Genomic DNA, 17,488 nt, shown 5'->3' with positions numbered 1-17,488 from the left:
AATTTGTAACTTTTATACTGTGTGCGTGTGATTGACATGTCACAAAAAAAGCTATTTGAAGAACTTTTTGGAACTTCTAGTCCATAGAAGGCTATTTGAGGAACCTTTTGTAACTTTCATGCTCACATTCGAGAAAATTTGGTACCAATTCCCTTTGAAACCTTTATTCAGCGAAATTCGAACTTTGGAGGAACGAGTTTAAGTAGATATGAAACTTTTGGTTGCTAATTTTGTTGAGTATCATGAGTAGTAAACACTTGTCACATGGCTACCAGCTTGTTGATATATTAAATTAGTATTCAAGGAATGAATTTTGAAGTTTAAATAATTGGTTCCATATTCTGAACTTGACTACACTTCTTAAAGAAAATCCATTCTAAAGAAGAGTTAGGTATTTTAAGTGTCGAATTTGAGTTTTAATACAAATAGTACCAAAATCTGTAATTAAACATTAGTTCCAATTTGTAAACTTCATTAAGTGTTGTCGTTAAACGGAATGTATGAGGCATAGAGTGATATCGGACTAAATTCCGCTGGTGACAGGCCAATTTTCTGACATGTTTGTTAACACTTAAATTTGGGTACTTTTGAGGTTCCGGGTAGCGTGAAATAACCGAGAACCCCATTGAAGATAGTAGAATGAATCGGAAGGAAGTAGTTAGAAGGAAGAAGGAAGAAGGAAGAAGGAAGAAGGAAGAAGGAAGAAGGAAGAAGGAAGAAGGAAGAAGGAAGAAGGAAGAAGGAAGAAGGAAGAAGGAAGAAGGAAGAAGGAAGAAGGAAGAAGGAAGAAGGAAGAAGGAAGAAGGAAGAAGGAAGAAGGAAGAAGGAAGAAGGAAGAAGAAAGGAAGAAGGAAGAAGGAAGAAGGAAGAAGAAACAAGATAGAAGGAAGAATGATAAATGCAAAATAAGGAAGAAAGTAATCAGCAAGCTCTCTGGCACAAATAAATAAAACAATCGTCCAAACTGTCAGCAACAAAAACGTGCAATAAAATTGCAATCTCCCCCGTTGACTATTAGCTTTAAGTGGTGCAGATAGTGGAGTTGTGCAGCAGTAATTTGAGCCGGACAGAATTTTTTTTTCGCCCCGCCCCGTTGTAAACGATTGAAAAAAAAATTACGAGAAACGTTTGATTGCAGATTTTTTTTCTGTCGTTTCCTCGTTGTGCTCTCCGCGGGGCTGATGAATTTTGTTTTACATTTTTTCAGGCGTCGCTGCTTTGTTTCACTCGCGGCTGCATGGCACCTCGTTTTGTGTATGTGTGATTGTAGAGAAGAGGGGAGGAGGCTTGTGGAAAAGAACTGTCTTGCTTACCTGGCCGGGGGATCTGCATAAATCTCGCATAAAATTTCCACGTTTTCATTTTTCGATGCACCAATTAGGGCGACTTTTTCGTTGGCACACGCCGGAACATCTGTGGGAAATGCAGAGGAAAAAAAACATCATCAAAAACACCACTACACAACATCATGAGAGGAGGATTTGAACGTAACCAGCAAAAAAAAAACCAACCGTGTCGGTTGGAAATGAATAATTATTTTAACGAGTGGGATGGGCGTCGATTTTCATGTTGAATGGTCGTCCTGAAAAATAGTTTCGATGTTATAGGACGTCTTTTTTGTGCCGCTTGATCTGGTGGTTAGTTTTTTGCTGCTATATTGCTGACGCCAATCGCTGCCAATTATTGGTTTAACCGTTGCATTGAATGCCAGTGAAATTTTCCACATGATTATTTTAGTTTTTCAATTTATTTATAAGAGGATTTATGGAACAGGACAAATTATTCAATTGAATATTTTTAAAGTTGTTTGATTCACTTCTAAGAAGCTTTTAACAAACTATTAAGTAGTCATGCCTATTACACAATTTGAATTTAAACAGAAAATTTCTATTCAGAGAGTATCATTCCCCTGGGTTGAAAACTTCCTATCTGAATTCTACAGAAACCACAACCCGATTGCCGGAATTACCTGTCCCGGAGCATGTTTCGAGGAACGTTGCACTTCCGGGTTCAGAGAAGCTGCCGGCCAAACTAGCTAGTGTTCCTATAAATCGACAGACGCCAGCCAGAACTAGGGAGATTTCTGCCGGAACCACAAACTCATTGTTTGGAGTGAGCAACATCAACTACGAGACCAATGTTTCTGCTATCGAATCGAAATGAATGTTTCGAAGCAGCGGAGTTTCAGTCGGCCAGCTGATATCGCCCGGGCCAGGGATGTTAGATAATAATACACAACTCACTACTGGCTGAATCCCTTGCTCTAGACTCGGAAGGCTTGTTCAGGATTGTATCCTTAGCACCTATGGATTGGAAATGTTCTGCTAACCGCGACTTTCGTCTTGTTTTGGATTTTCGATTGCATGCTTCGGCATCTAGGAAAAAGGAGATTTAGAGTGACCGATTTTGGGGGGGGATTTTTATTTCAAATATCTTTGCTTACGAAGAACACCATTTTTTTTCAGATGAATAATTCGTATGATTGATTGAAGTCTTAGAAAAATATTAATCATAAACTGCTCAAAAAAACTTCATAGGTATCTCGGACTCAAAACCTTGGTGGCCAAAATTGTGACTTAGCTTAACAAAAAAAATCGTGTAAATTTGAACCTCACTGCTACAAATCTGGTAGCTTGTGATAGTTTTTGGATCATTCAATGCACTTTTGAAACTCAATTGATCGGGATTGCTTTCTTCTCGTCATGCGTTAATATATTTTTAATGAATCTACTATTTGTAATTTTTTATATCTTTGAACAACAGTTGAATGTCTGACTTGAAGATGTTCTTGGGTTTTAGATATATAAGCTTCGTTCAATCGTTGGTGAAAATCGGTTTCAACTGGTTACTTTCAACTGGTAGATGTTCAACGAGCCAATGTTTTGGTCGAAACTAGTCTGGTCGTTGTTCAATGTAGCAAGTTGAAACTAGTCGAAACCGATCCAGCTCGGCAGCAGGATTCATTTCGACCTGGTACCGTCAACTGGGGCAACATGCAACAATTTTCAACTCCAATGGCTTCTAAAAAACTTATGTTCACAGTTAATCCGACCCCTTATGCATCAAAAGTTTTAAGGATGATGGGACTTCAAATTGGCGTAGTTAGAAAATTTTTTGGTTTTTTTAGTTATTTTTAATTTTCTAAAAACATGCGATTTTCACCCTCTTTAGAGAATGGGGTAACTTGCAACAAACTTAGTTTTGAATGAAAAATCTTATGAACACATATGAAAATTTATAGTTTTCAATATATTTGCGATGCTTTAAAGAGCATTACGCATGAAAACACCAATTGCAGTAATTTTTTTGTATGTATGTATGTATGTATGTATTGAATCCACCTTGGGTTTACGGCAGCGCCGCGGTTGTGGCAAAAAAAAATAACCCACACGTCCATCTTAGCTACCACGCAACACAATCATAACCACTCAATGAGAGTTCTGAGAGGATGGAATCGTAAGCAGAGGCACTTACGTTATCCAGGGTTAAAAGGGGAAAAGTCTCGAGAAGCTATAAACATGTTGTTGACTAACCAAGATAGCATGCAAACTATAATCCCGCCGCCAAGGCTTCCGAAAAAAGAGTGCGTCCTTATTTTACAAAAAGTAATCAAATACTTTATTTTTCTCAACCATGCCAAATTCCCTTGACATAAATTGAGGAACGTCTAGTATTCAATACGGTACTAGCATACACGGTAACCCGCTCTTTTTGTAAAACGAGGATACCCAGATGCCCCTACCCTAGATATTAATAAAATACAACAGATATATAATATAACAAAATATAATATGAATATATTGTTAACACAATAAAATTATATAAGAATAAATGAATATAATAAAATATAATATGAATATAATTCATGACACATGTGGTTATTTGGGATGTTTAAATGATTATAAAAAAAAAATCAAAAAAAACATGTTTGCATACGTATGTGGTTACAACAAATATCAATAGCGAATAATAAATAAAAAAGTATTAGTTTAAAAAAAATATATTTGCAGCTCAACAGTCACCTGAAATAATTGAAAAATATGATACAATGAGGTCAATTTTTATAAAAGGTACATTTGTAATGCCGTGATGATCACTTTCGAAACTGAAAAGGGTGTAATCACATGTTAGTTAATCAAGTATCTGGTAGCACTGGTTTTTGGTCGCACGTCTTGTTTTCGTAATCTCGCATTAAGTTGATAATTTTATTGAAAATACTTTCTTTTAAATCTGTGATACATCATAGTGGCGTTATTAAGTGTTTAATGTGCAATCACGTACTAAATTTATGTGCCGTTAACAGCTGATAAGTGTAAAAACTCAGTTTTTCTCGACGCCGAAAAAACAACAACAGAAAAGCTATTGTGAGGTGAGCTGTTGATCAAGTATCACTTGTCTCTAGATTGGTGAGTAAAGTGAATATTTCATTCCTATCCTTAACAAACGTTTCCAAAATTATTCCGCAACAGCAGCAAATCGTTGACGAAGCAGGTACTCCAATCGTATCTGCTGCGATCACCGCTTTGTTTCGGTTAATCAATTAAAAAAACGGCCCATTTGGCCCAAACGGTTGTGGTTCTATCACTTGTTCAGCAGTTAGTGAATCTCGTCGCTGAGCGGTGTAGTTTTAGCCAACCTCGGAACACTCGAGTAGAGCGAAAGTGTGTGACTCTGTTATTTGCGCACTTCAAAGGGTTGTGTTTCTTGCACTTGCTAGCTTGTTAGTGAATCTCGATCGCTAGCGGTGAAGATTAGGCAAACGCAGCCAGCACACACGAGTAGATGACCGAAAGAGTTTTTTGCTTCCGTCAGTAGCACACAACATCAGCGCTTGCTGGTTATTGGTGACTTGTCACTGGTACTTTGATTGATTGCCGTGAAATGTACTGTATAAACTTGGAAATCGTTTCTTTTGGAAAGCAATGTTAAAAATTATCGACAGATTTTTCTCTTTCTTTTCTCAATAATTTTTTTTATTATTCTTATTCTCTGAAACTGATTTTAATATGTTCCAATTAATTAGTCCTTAATATTTTTATTTGATTCCGCATAATTTTTGTTTCACATATTATATTTTGATACTGAGTTATTTTTTTTAAACTGTTTATCTTTTTACGTGTCTTTGTCCTGTGCTGTCCTTAGTATTTTGCAGCTTAACTATTTTAATTTCGCCACTTATTTATCTTATTTATCTATTTATTCATTTTATCGCATACTTTTTTTCCTTGTAAATAATATAACATTGATAAAAGTCATATCAGTTTTAATTTAAGTTTTGATTGTGAGGTATCCAAACAAGTTTTGTTTCTTTTTTAATCTTTTGTAGCTGTATTTTATTTTGGTCTGACGAACATGGACGGGGATGATGAAGTAATTTGTACTGAATGCAAAAATGTGGAAAACAATCTTGATAAAATCATTACATGTTCGTATTGTTTTAAAAGTGTCCATTTGCGTTGTAAAAATTTGATTGGCAGTGCCGCTCGAAAAATGAAGGCACAACAATACTTTTGCGATTCGAATTGCGCGTGCATTTATGCCAAAATAATATCGTTGCGTAAAGATCATGAAACAATTATAGAAAGCATAAACATGAAAATAGAGCAGACTGTTCACAATGTTGTTTCCAATGAGATGAATTCTATTAAAACGGATATGAGATCAGTTACGTCTGCAATAGAGGCGTCACAGGAGTTTTTATCTTCGAAATTTGACGAAATTCAGACAGGCTTCGAAGATTTAAAATCCCGTAATGATGCTCTAGAAACAGAAGTATCTGGTCTCAAATCTAAACATTCTAAACTCACGGATCAAGTTCAAAAGTTAGAAATTAACCTGGACCGTTTTAACAAAGAAGCTATTTCGAAAAACATGATGATTTTTGGGGTGCCTTTTAAAAGTGGTGAGAACACCCTAGATTTGGTCCGTAAAATTTGTGGGTCTTTCGGCTATGAATTAAAAATTGAGCACATTGAAAACGCTGTCAGATTGTTTTCTTCTAATAAATCAAACGATTATTTCCCACCAATCAAAGTATTTCTAAAAGATACACTTATTAAGGAAGAAATTTTTAGCAAGAAACGAAGTTTTGGAAAACTTGCTTCTACCTTAGTGGATCCATCATTTTTAGTAAACGGAAAACCTTTAAACGTCACAGTTAGAGATGAGCTTACGCCTTTATCTATGGAAATCTTAAATGAACTACGCGAGTACCAAGATTTACTGAAAAAAATTTTAGAATCTTTCGGTTATGCTTGCACAAATACTTTTCCAACAAGACCAAAAACAAAAAATATCCTTGACCACGTTATTTCGAAGCAGATTGACATCGACCGACTTAAAAACGATACTATTTTTACAGATGTAAGTGACCATTTACAAATTGTTACATCCCTAAAATTGTTATGTGATAAGAGGGAAACAATTCTGAAGAAAGAAATTATTGATCATTCCAAACTTAACGATTTGTTTCGAAATTATTTAAATAATATTCAACTACCAGAAAATGTTAATGATGGCCTACAGCACATTACAACAACTTACAACCGTTTTCTCTCAATGTCTACTAAAACACTCAATAAAAAGGTAAAACTAAAAGGCAATTATTGTCCATGGATGTCTCTAGACCTTTGGACACTGATTAGAATCAAAAATAACCATTTGAAACGTTGTAAACGACATCCCGATAATGTCCAACTCAAAGAAATGTTGAATCATATAAACAAAAAGTTAAACTTTAAAAAACAAGAATGCAAAAAACAATATTACGAGCGATTGTTAAACAACACTCCACATTCCAAGCTTTGGAGAAACATAAATACACTCCTTGGTAAAAATAAAATCACCGCTCCAATAAATCTTTCTGATGAAGAAGGCGTAACAACAAACAATTCTGAGATTTGTGAAAAATTTAACAAACATTTTTCTACGATTGGGAAAAAACTAGCTAATGAAATCCCATCTGATCCCGGCAGTGATCCTTTGTCGCATATTAATAGTGTACAAAATACAATATTTTTACGTCCAGCTAGTGTCAACGAGGTTCGACTAGTAATTCTATCTCTTAAAAATAAAAAGAGTCGTGGACCTGATGGATTTCCTGTAGATGCGTTAAAAAATAACAACGAAATTTTCTCTGGTATACTCATGCAATATTTTAATCACATGTTAGAGACAGAAGTTTATCCGGATTGTCTTAAAGTTGCAAAAGTTATTCCCATTTTTAAGGCAGGTGATCCACATGACGTAAATAATTACCGTCCAATTTCAACCTTAAGTGTTTTTAGTAAAGTTTTTGAAAAACTTCTAATGAATAGAATTGAAAATTTTTTAAATCAGGAAAATATACTGTACAAATTGCAGTACGGTTTCAGACCTGGATCGAGTACGCTAATTGCTATCACAGAGTTAGTTGATTCTATTATTTCAAAAATTGATTCAAAGAATATCGTTGGTGCTTTGTTCTTGGATCTTAAAAAAGCCTTCGACACACTAAACCACGACATATTATTGTCCAAATTGAATGAATACGGAATAAGAGGTGCTGCTAACAACATCCTTCGCAGTTATTTATCGGAAAGGAAACAATTCGTAGCGATCGAAAATACTAGAAGCGATTTGAGAAACATTGATATTGGTGTACCCCAAGGAAGCAACATTGGTCCGTTACTTTTTCTTTTGTATGTAAACGATCTTTGTAATTTACCACTGAAAGGCACAGCTCGATTATTTGCTGATGATACAGCTATTTTTTATTCAGCTGCATTAACGAATGTTATAACTCAACAAATTGAAAATGATTTGAAGTTACTATCAAAATATTTTAAATGCAACTTGCTTTCTCTAAACTATACAAAAACCAAATATATGTTGTTTCGTTCTTCACATAAAAAAATACTGTCAAATAATGACCCAATTATGGATGGAATTGTTATTGAGAGAGTTCACTACTTCAAGTACCTAGGAATTTTCTTGGATGAAACACTTTCTTGGAGTTGTCACACAGAGAACCTAGTAAAAAAAATTTCTCCTCTTTGCGGTGTTTTGTGGAAATTAAGAAACTTAGTACCCCAACATGTTCTTTTAAAGTTTTACTATGCATTTATTCAGTCTCATCTAAACTATCTTATTTTGATATGGGGAAGAGCCTCCTTGTCACATCTTCAAAAACTTCAGACCCTACAGAATAGATGTTTGAAAAACATCTTCAGACTACCCCTGCTTTTTCCTACCCAACAGCTATACTCTCTGGGAACGCACAACATTCTTCCAATAACCGAACTCTGTAATTTGCAAACCGTTATATATGTTCATGATAATATACACTCGAGTAGCAATAACCAAAACCTTAATTTTACTACGGGATTAAGAACCCACAATACCCGTCAAAATAATTACTTGCAACGATGCCGATCCATGACATCTTTAGGGCAAAAAAGAATTTCTTTTATAGGACCTACAATATACAACGCTTTACCTACTGAAATAAAGACCATCAACAACCGTTCCATGTTTAAAGTCAAAGTAGTACAGTTATTAAAAGAAAAATTGAATCGTTAAAAAAGTCGATCAACAACCAGTTTTTTTAAATCAAATTTTGTTTGTTTTTGTAGCATCGTAGTTTTCTTTTGTCGTATTTTTAACTATTAATAAGTAAACTTAAGTAAATGTAGCATAATATTTGATTAGTTAACATTATTAAAAAAAAGAAATGGATCTCTTTAAAGGAAATTTTCTTCCATTGAGATCCTTATCGTAATATTGTTTAATTATAGCATACATTTCCTCGCAGTAAATAATAAACTTTTGTGTTCTCAGCATGATTAAAATTTTGTTCGCGTTGAAATTTCTTTTGCTGCCAGACGTGCTGAGAACAGTAGCGTCCATTACCAGGGGGCTCAATTGAGCCTCTTGGTGTGGGGGAGTGTGGTGGGCCGCTACAAAAAAAAAAAAAATATATATATATATCTTCAATATATAATCTATATACATAAAAAGTAATTTCCGTTTGTTCGTTTGTATGTTTGTCTTCAATAGGCTCAGCCGCCTTAAGAGCTAGAGAGCTGAAATTTGGCATGGGTGCTTATTAGGACCAGGAATGATGAAAAATGTTTTTAGATTTTCGGATGACCCCTTTTGTAGGCGGTCGTCCAAACAACAACGGTTTTATTCCCCCGAACCAAAAGTCATGGCACCCATTTTGTGAACCGACTTTCGTTTCCGTTCGTTTCGTTGGCGGGATTATTTTCACCATCACCATGGGCAGGCTATTAGAAACGACCATCCAGAGCTCACATGTACTGGATAGCAAATCGAAGCTTGCTGAGCATTAAAAATTTGAAAGTGAAAATTTTGGCGGGTGTTTTTTGTACCTTCTACTCTGCCGCTCATAGCAATTCCGTCCCATTTGCGTTTTCATCATTTTTCAGTTTATTGCTGGAATCACTTTAATTTTATCAGTAGTTTCAAGAGAAAACTTTGTTTTCAGTACTTTGTTCTAATGAACATTGAAAAAAACCTCAAGAAATTTTGTCCCATTGAACGAATGATCGCAAGTCGGTCCCATATGGCATAAATCATCGCATGTCGGTCCCACTGCCATAAGAGCCCAGCAAATGATTTTCAACGAAATCAAAACAAAAAAATAATCCATATAAAGCGAAAATCTTTCATTAGCCGTTGCATTGACAGATTCTGTTGATTATTTTGATTAAAAACGCACACAAATGCTGAATTAACGATGGACTTTTTGCGATTTTTCAAGGCCGTTTTTTCTCAATTCAACAAAAACGCAAATGGGACGGACTTGCTATGAGCGGCAGTTACTGTTCAAAGCACATGCTACCGGTACGAGATTCTTGGATACAATTATAAGCCTACATTTTGATTGAAAAATACAACTAGCCTGTTAGGAATACATTGACAAGAATAGAAGTGGCTTTCAAAGTGCTCTTTACCGCTGCTGGGGGGCTTTGAAGGTCAACCATTTTTATTGTTAGGTTATGAGGGAAATTTTGCGGATCACCACGGATTCACGATAGCAGACAAATTTGATGGTCAGCTTCGAGCTGCAAATTAGTGGTTTATTAGATATTGTAAACATTGTAATTTGGGGTTTAATAATCTTACAATTTTTGGTGCGATCTACACCTTAACTGGAAATGAGTCGGCTGTAGCTACCCACGAGTAGATCTGTGCCTGCATGATAATCTAAATTTTAGCCGAATACAACGATATAAGTGTTCATAGTACTTACAATAAAGCTGATCTTTAATAAACTAATTTAAATGGGGAAATATGATCAACTGCACTAAACGATATGGATTTAGAAATTCTATTCTCTATAACAAAACGGTCGAAAGCGCACTTCAGGTGGAATGACTTTACAACTTTTTTCCAGTTCTTCCTTCACTCGTGACAGTTCTCTCCGCGAACGTCAATTTTGTCATCTGATGCAGCGTCGCGTCGGGCAGTGTTGCGGCAACGAGGGACCCCGTCGTCACATTCCCCCGCCCGTGAACCTTGGTGCAAATCTGGAACCACTGTCTCAGGTTCACATCTTTCGACGACGTCTAAAACAGCTAATTTCGACGCTGCCTTCCTAAGGGTACCCGAAGTTGTCCGAACTACGACCTCTCTTACTCTGCCGTCGCGTCCAGGAATTACTTGCTCCACTCTACCTCGAGTCCACCGATTCCGTATTGCACCGTCAGGCATCATGACCAGATCACCGACTTCCAGATCCTTGGTTTCCTCAAACCACTTTGTTCTACGAGAGATCATGGGCAAATACTCTTTCAGCCACCTCGTCCAGAATTGATCGGTTATATACTGCGCCAGTTTCCAGCTACTGCGGAGTGTTGTTCGGTAATCCACAGGCTCCGTTGGTAGAATCTTCGCTCCAGTTGAACTACCCAATATAAAATGGTTTGGGGTCAACGCTTCTTGGTCGGCCGACTCCAACGGAATGTAGGTCAGCGGTCGACTGTTGATCATTGCTTCGGCTTCGTACAGGATGGTTTCCAACGTTTCGTCGTCCGGTTTACGAGATGTTTCCAAGATAGCACCGCTCGCCACCTTGACTGAGCGGACCAACCTTTCCCACGCCCCGCCCATGTGCGGAGTGGCAGGTGGGATAAACTTCCAGCTAGTTTCGGCGCTGGTAAACGTGAGAGCGAGGGCGTTCGTCTTAGCGGCAATTTCCTCTTTCAATATGTTGCTGGCACCTTGGAAGCAAGTAGCGTTGTCCGTCCAGAACTCCTTCGGGGGACCACGACGCGCGACGAAACGGCGAACTGCCATTATACAGGATTCCGTGCTTAGCGAATGAACCACCTCTAAATGTACAGCACGGATGGTCAGGCACGTGAAAAGGGCCACCCAGCGTTTTTCATTGCGTCTGCCAACCTTTACGAGAACTGGCCCGAAATAGTCTAAGCCTACAGATGTGAAAGGGCGCACGAATGCTGTCAGCCGAAATTTTGGAAGTGGTGCCATGGCTGGAGGTCTTGGCCTGGCCTTCATCACCTGACACCAGGAACACTTCTGCGCCACCTTGTAGACGAGGGACCTCAGCTTGGGAATTTCGAAACGTTGTCGGATCTCGTTGACGATGGTTTCCCGATTTGCGTGTCGGAAACGACGATGATACCTGTCGACGATCAAAAATGTAATATAGTTCTTTCTGGGGAGAATCGTGGGAAACTTAGCTTCTGTCGGTGCGAATGGTGCAGCACCGATACGGCCGCGCATTCGCAAAACACCATCCTCGTCCAGGAACGGCCAATACTTGTAGATTGTGCTGGACTTCTTGACGAGACTGTGACGACTTTCAGGGGGACCTTGTGTTTCAGAAAGTAGTGCAATCTCCTCGGGATATGATTCTGCTTGAGCGATTCTCCAAAGCAGGCGTTCAGCACGTTCGAGCTCTTTCTGGGTGAGCAATCCAAGCTCCAATGGTTCGTCGACCAGGTCCCGTTTGAAGTTGTCAATATAACGAAACGTGAAGGCCGTGGTTCGAAGCAATTTAATCCAGGAATCGAAGCGAGTTGTGTCGATGATTGCAGGATTTGGAGAAAAGTGCCCAAGGTTTAAGTGCACTGTTCGAAGGTCTTCACTTGTTGTCTGGACAGTGCGCTCTTTCGGCCATCGTTTCTCGGGTTCGTACAGGAATTCTGGTGCCCGGAACCATGGATTCTGCATCGATAGCTGTGGTCCTTCTTTCCACTTGGTTGCTTGATCGGCCACGTTCATTTTTGAAGGAACCCATCTCCAGTCTCTGGGATCGGTTGACATTAGAATTTCACCGACCCGTACGGAAACAAATTGGTGGTATTTTCGGTGATCCTTGGAACGAATCCACGCTAGGCAGACTCCGGCGTCGCTCCACATGTATCGGTGGCCTATGCGAAAGGTGTGTTGGCTTGATATTGTATTAAGGAGACGTGTTCCTAGAACGGCTGATTTCAGTTCGAGTCGAGGAATTGAGACCGTCTTGAGCGGAGCCACCTTAGTTTTGGATCCGATGAAAGCAACTTGAACCACTCCATCCATCTCCAAGCGAAAATAGGCCACGCTGGAGAAAGCGGCCTCACTCGCGTCTACGAAGACATGTATTTGCAGGTTCTCGAGATTCTTTGGGAATGGAGATGGAAAGTAACATCGGGGGATTCGTACTTTGCCTAAGTCTGGGAACAGATTCGTCCATTCTCGCCATCGCACGTTGAGATCTTGCGGAATATTTTCGTCCCACTGCGTTCCTCGGGCCCAGATATCCTGCATGAGGATTTTCCCATGCACTAAAAAGAACGAGATGAAACCGAGGGGGTCAAATAAGCTCATTACTACTTTGAGGACCTCGCGTTTTGTAGGAATGTGCTGCTCGTTCAGAATTTGTTTGAGGTCATCTCGAAGTGCAAATGAATAGATGAAAACGTCGTCTTTTGGCAGCCACTTGATTCCCAGCACCGATTCTGATTTCTCCCCTCTCTCCAGGGTGAGAACCTTGTCTTCGACCTCAGCGAATTCTGCGATTCCTCGCAAAACTTCTGCTTCGTTGGACAAGAAGCGTCGTAGCGTGAAACCGCCCTTGGAATGCACCAGCTTTATCTCATTTACGACTTCCACAGCTTCATCAATCGACATGAAACTGCCCAAGTAGTCATCTACGTAGGTGTTGTTTGCAATGGCTACTGCTGCGCGAGGATACTCTGAAGCGAGCTCTTGGGCGTTGAGATTTTTGATGAATTGGGCTGAAGACGGGGAACAGGTAGACCCAAATGTGGCCACATCCATGATGTAGACCTTTGGCTCCGCCGTTGGATGCTCACGGAAGAGGAACCGTTGAGATTGGCAGTCGGGAAATCGAATCTTGATTTGATGGAACATTTCCATCAGATCGCCGCACACTGCTACTGGGAACTGGCGGAACTGGTAGAGAACTTGTAGAAGTGGGGTTAAGAGGTCTGGCCCCTTGAGAAGGTTCGAGTTAAAAGATGTTCCACCAACCTTGGCTGCCGCATCCCAGATTAATCTGATCTTTCCTGGCTTCTTAGCATTGGTCACGACGCCCAGAGGGAGATACCACACACGTTCCGGTGGAACAGACGTCAGCTCTTCTAATGTGGCTTGATGCGCATATCCTTTACGCACGTAGTCGGCTATCTGCTCACGAACCTTTGCCTCCAGTTGTGGGTCCCGTGCAAATCTTCTTTCCAAGCACTCTTCCCTACGAGAAGCCATGGGGTAGCTGTCAGGAAAGTTCAGGTCGTCGGTCTTCCAAAGAAGCCCAGTCTCGAATCCGATACCTGATTCCAATCGTCGTGTCGTTTCTTGCAGGAGTTGCCTCGCCCGTTTGTCATCTTCGGTGTCAAGAATACTGTTCGGAATCTTTACACCCGAACTCTCCAGTTCGAAGTAATCACGCAGTTGTTCGTTCATCTCCCTATCTGGATCAGATATCGCCCCGAGGTGTAGATTTATGACGGCTGGCGTGGTCGGATTTCCAGAAACACATCCGTAGATACTCCAACCCAATCTGCATTTTGCCCCGATCGGATCCTTTGGGCCGCCTTCCCGTAGCTTCAATGGTACACAAAGTCGTAGATGGTCCAGACCTATCAGCAATTGTGGCTGAACGAGTTCAAAATCTTCTACCGGAAGACCCCGGAGGTGAGGGAAGCGGCGTGACAGCTCACGATATTTTAAAGTTTGCGAGGGGATCATTAGGCTACGAACAGTGCGAACATGGTTCAGTTGGTACTGGCGAGTAGAATTTTTTGCGGAAATATTCAGTTCCACTAGCTGCGACTGCTGTTCCTCTCGTGTAACATTTCCAGTCCACTGCAGAGTGAGCGGCTGCTTAGGGCCATCCACGTCGAGTTGATTGGCGACGGATTCTTCTAGAAGGGTGTAAGACGAGCCCTCATCGATGAAGGCGAAAATCAATTGAGAGCGATTCTTTCCATAGAGGACAACCGGAACCACTCTGAAAAGTGTCCAAGTCAAATCTTCCGAGGACACGTGACTGGCGGAAAAACTGACATTCTGGTTGTTGTTGGCTGATGGATGAAGAAGTGTGTGGTGTTTATGTCGACAGCCTTCAACTCCGCATCCTGTCCAGGATCGGCAAGGCCACTTTCCGTGACTATTCAGGCAAGTTCTGCATAGTTTCTTCAGCTGGACCAATTTATAACGATCGTCCACACTGGCTGCTTTAAATTGTGGGCACTCAGCTACTCGGTGTCCCTCTCGTCCGCAACAGAAGCAAGGCTTACTTGGTCGATGGCGAACTTGCAAAGCAACATCTGTCGCTTTCGGTGGATCCGATTCGGGTGCGTGGGTGTACAATAATCCCGTTTCTTTCGGCTTCCGCTTATTCGAGTCCGATCGAGAAATGTTTCCAAAGTTCGGACTTTTGAACGAGACTCTACTGGCCATGGTCATCAATACGGACATGAATTCGCCAAACGTTTCCAACGTAACGGATTGGTGTTGAATTTCGAAAGCCGCCCACTCCATTTGCCATGGGACAGGAAGCTTTTCGACTAGCTCCTGTACGAGAATCGGGTCTGCCAGATACTCTCTCTGTTCACCAGCAATCAGCGAGCCAACGAAATTTTGCACTGCCAGTGCGAAATGCATCAAAGTGTCTAGGCGGTCCAGTTTTGGCGGTGGTACCTGATGTATTTTATTCAGCAGCGATTTGATGACAAGAACAGGTCGACCGAAAAATGTTCGTAAGGTCGATATCACGAGCGGTACGTCTGAAGGAAGATAAAGACGGCTTCTCACGGCCTCATACGCTGGTCCACGCAAACATTTTTGTAACCGAAGCATGTTCTCCGTATCCGTAAAGCCGCAGTCAGATGTCGACTGCTCAAAATGGCTGATAAAAATTGGCCACTCTTCCGGATTCCCGTCGAAGATGAGATGTTCTTTTCCTAAAACCTGACGCGCGGCTATTTGCTCTTGAGTGAGTCTGGCGCGCGGAGCTGCCGGCCGATTAAGCGCAACTGGAGTTTGGGATTTCGAGTTGAGTACATGGGACCTTACGAAGGAATGGTTCGTTGGAACCGGAATTTTGGAGCAGTTCGATATTGCTGAACGATGGGCTGCGGATATGGGGGAAACCTGGAGGCCCATATCTGTGGGAAATTCTTCTTCTTTTCCGGATTCTGATTTGTCCAACCAACTCTGGACTTTCGAACGTGAATCGCGACTCGAACTAGCAACCGATCCCAATATTGAGCCACCATGGCTGCTGGCAGCGAGCGCCTTGACGATCTGGTTCCGTTTGTCAAGCGATTCTCTTCTCAGTCTCTGCTCCAATGTTTTCATCTCCGCTTCTTCCTGCAGCTGCTTGACCCGAAGAGCCTTCTCTTCTTCCACTAGCTTCTTTTTTTCTTGCAACTGGCGCTCGGATTCCTCCCGCTCACGCCTTTTTTGCTCCTTTTTTTCCGCTAATTCCTGTGCCTGAAGTTGTTGTTCCTCCTCGACCATTTTTAGTTGCTGTGCCATTATTGCCGCACGAGTACTGGACGAAACGCTCTCTGCGATGTCCGTTAGTGGTTTCTTTCGACGGGATCCAAGAGCTGACTTACCGGACTTCGATTTGGACTTATTTTTCCCAGCGGGTTTGTCGGAAGTGTTCTGGCTAGCCGCGCACCCCTTGCACACATACTTCACATTCGCATCCTTAACCCGGGAGTCCACTCCTGCGCATCCGAAATGCTCCCACAATGTGCATATGCAACATTCAACCATTTCATCTTCGGCCGAGTTGGGTCGTTCACACGACTGGCAATCATGGGATGTGGTATTAGCACGATCGTTCATTCCGTAACCTCAACCACAAAAATTCTCGAAGATTTTGTTAGGTTATGAGGGAAATTTTGCGGATCACCACGGATTCACGATAGCAGACAAATTTGATGGTCAGCTTCGAGCTGCAAATTAGTGGTTTATTAGATATTGTAAACATTGTAATTTGGGGTTTAATAATCTTACAATTTTTGGTGCGATCTACACCTTAACTGGAAATGAGTCGGCTGTAGCTACCCACGAGTAGATCTGTGCCTGCATGATAATCTAAATTTTAGCCGAATACAACGATATAAGTGTTCATAGTACTTACAATAAAGCTGATCTTTAATAAACTAATTTAAATGGGGAAATATGATCAACTGCACTAAACGATATGGATTTAGAAATTCTATTCTCTATAACAAAACGGTCGAAAGCGCACTTCAGGTGGAATGACTTTACAACTTTTTTCCAGTTCTTCCTTCACTCGTGACAGTTCTCTCCGCGAACGTCAATTTTGTCATCTGATGCAGCGTCGCGTCGGGCAGTGTTGCGGCAACGAGGGACCCCGTCGTCACATTTATATTTTTGGAATTCCTCATAGAGAAAGAAAAATTTTTTAGATTCAGAGTTTATAAGTTCAAGGCTGCGATTTTAATGCTTCAATTGGTATTTTGAAGGGGGATTAGAAAATTGATAAGATAATAAAATTTGAGGCTTTGAGTTTTATCCAATTCGATTTCACTGATCAATTTCTAACTTTTGAGTTATCATTGATGACCAATGTGGTCGATTCTACCATCTATTAATGGGATGTTTGTGCCCATGAAAAAAAAACAGAATTTAAAAAAAACCTTTTTCATAATATAGAAATGGTGTTTTCGAAATGATTTGTTTTCGATAACTTCAAAAAGCTATTAGTAGAACTTCTAACATTTAAGGTAAACTAAATTAAACAGTGCGAAATTGAAAAGCGAAAAAAATACACACATGCAGTTGAAAACATGCAAAGTGAGTTTTCAACATGCTCAAAAAAATCATCCATATTGAAAAGTGGGATAATCTTCAACAGATATTTTCATTAGATAAGGGATGGAAAAGATAACAAAGCAGTTTAATCTTTTGAAGATAAAACTATAAGGCCAAATCTATTCAAGCTTCCTAAGAAATGATGTTTGTCTATATT

General features: G+C 40.2%; 1 protein-coding gene across 2 annotated transcripts in view; it reads right to left on the bottom strand.

The window, feature by feature from the left end:
- LOC129749338 (nephrin-like) overlaps window positions 1–17,488 on the bottom strand; it is a 475,038-nt gene that overhangs the window by 83,783 nt on the left and 373,767 nt on the right. For both annotated transcript variants that reach the window (XM_055744277.1, XM_055744276.1), the window contains exon 11: window positions 1,314–1,413. In XM_055744277.1, the coding sequence (XP_055600252.1) occupies window positions 1,314–1,413 (100 nt within the window). The remainder of the gene's footprint in view (window positions 1–1,313; window positions 1,414–17,488) is intronic.

The sequence above is a fragment of the Uranotaenia lowii genome, chromosome 2 (genome assembly GCF_029784155.1).
Source record: "Uranotaenia lowii strain MFRU-FL chromosome 2, ASM2978415v1, whole genome shotgun sequence".
In the NCBI taxonomy this organism is placed as follows: domain Eukaryota; kingdom Metazoa; phylum Arthropoda; class Insecta; order Diptera; family Culicidae; genus Uranotaenia; species Uranotaenia lowii.
Note: the sequence above shows the minus strand (reverse complement) of the source record. Positions and strands in the feature narration are given on the sequence as shown.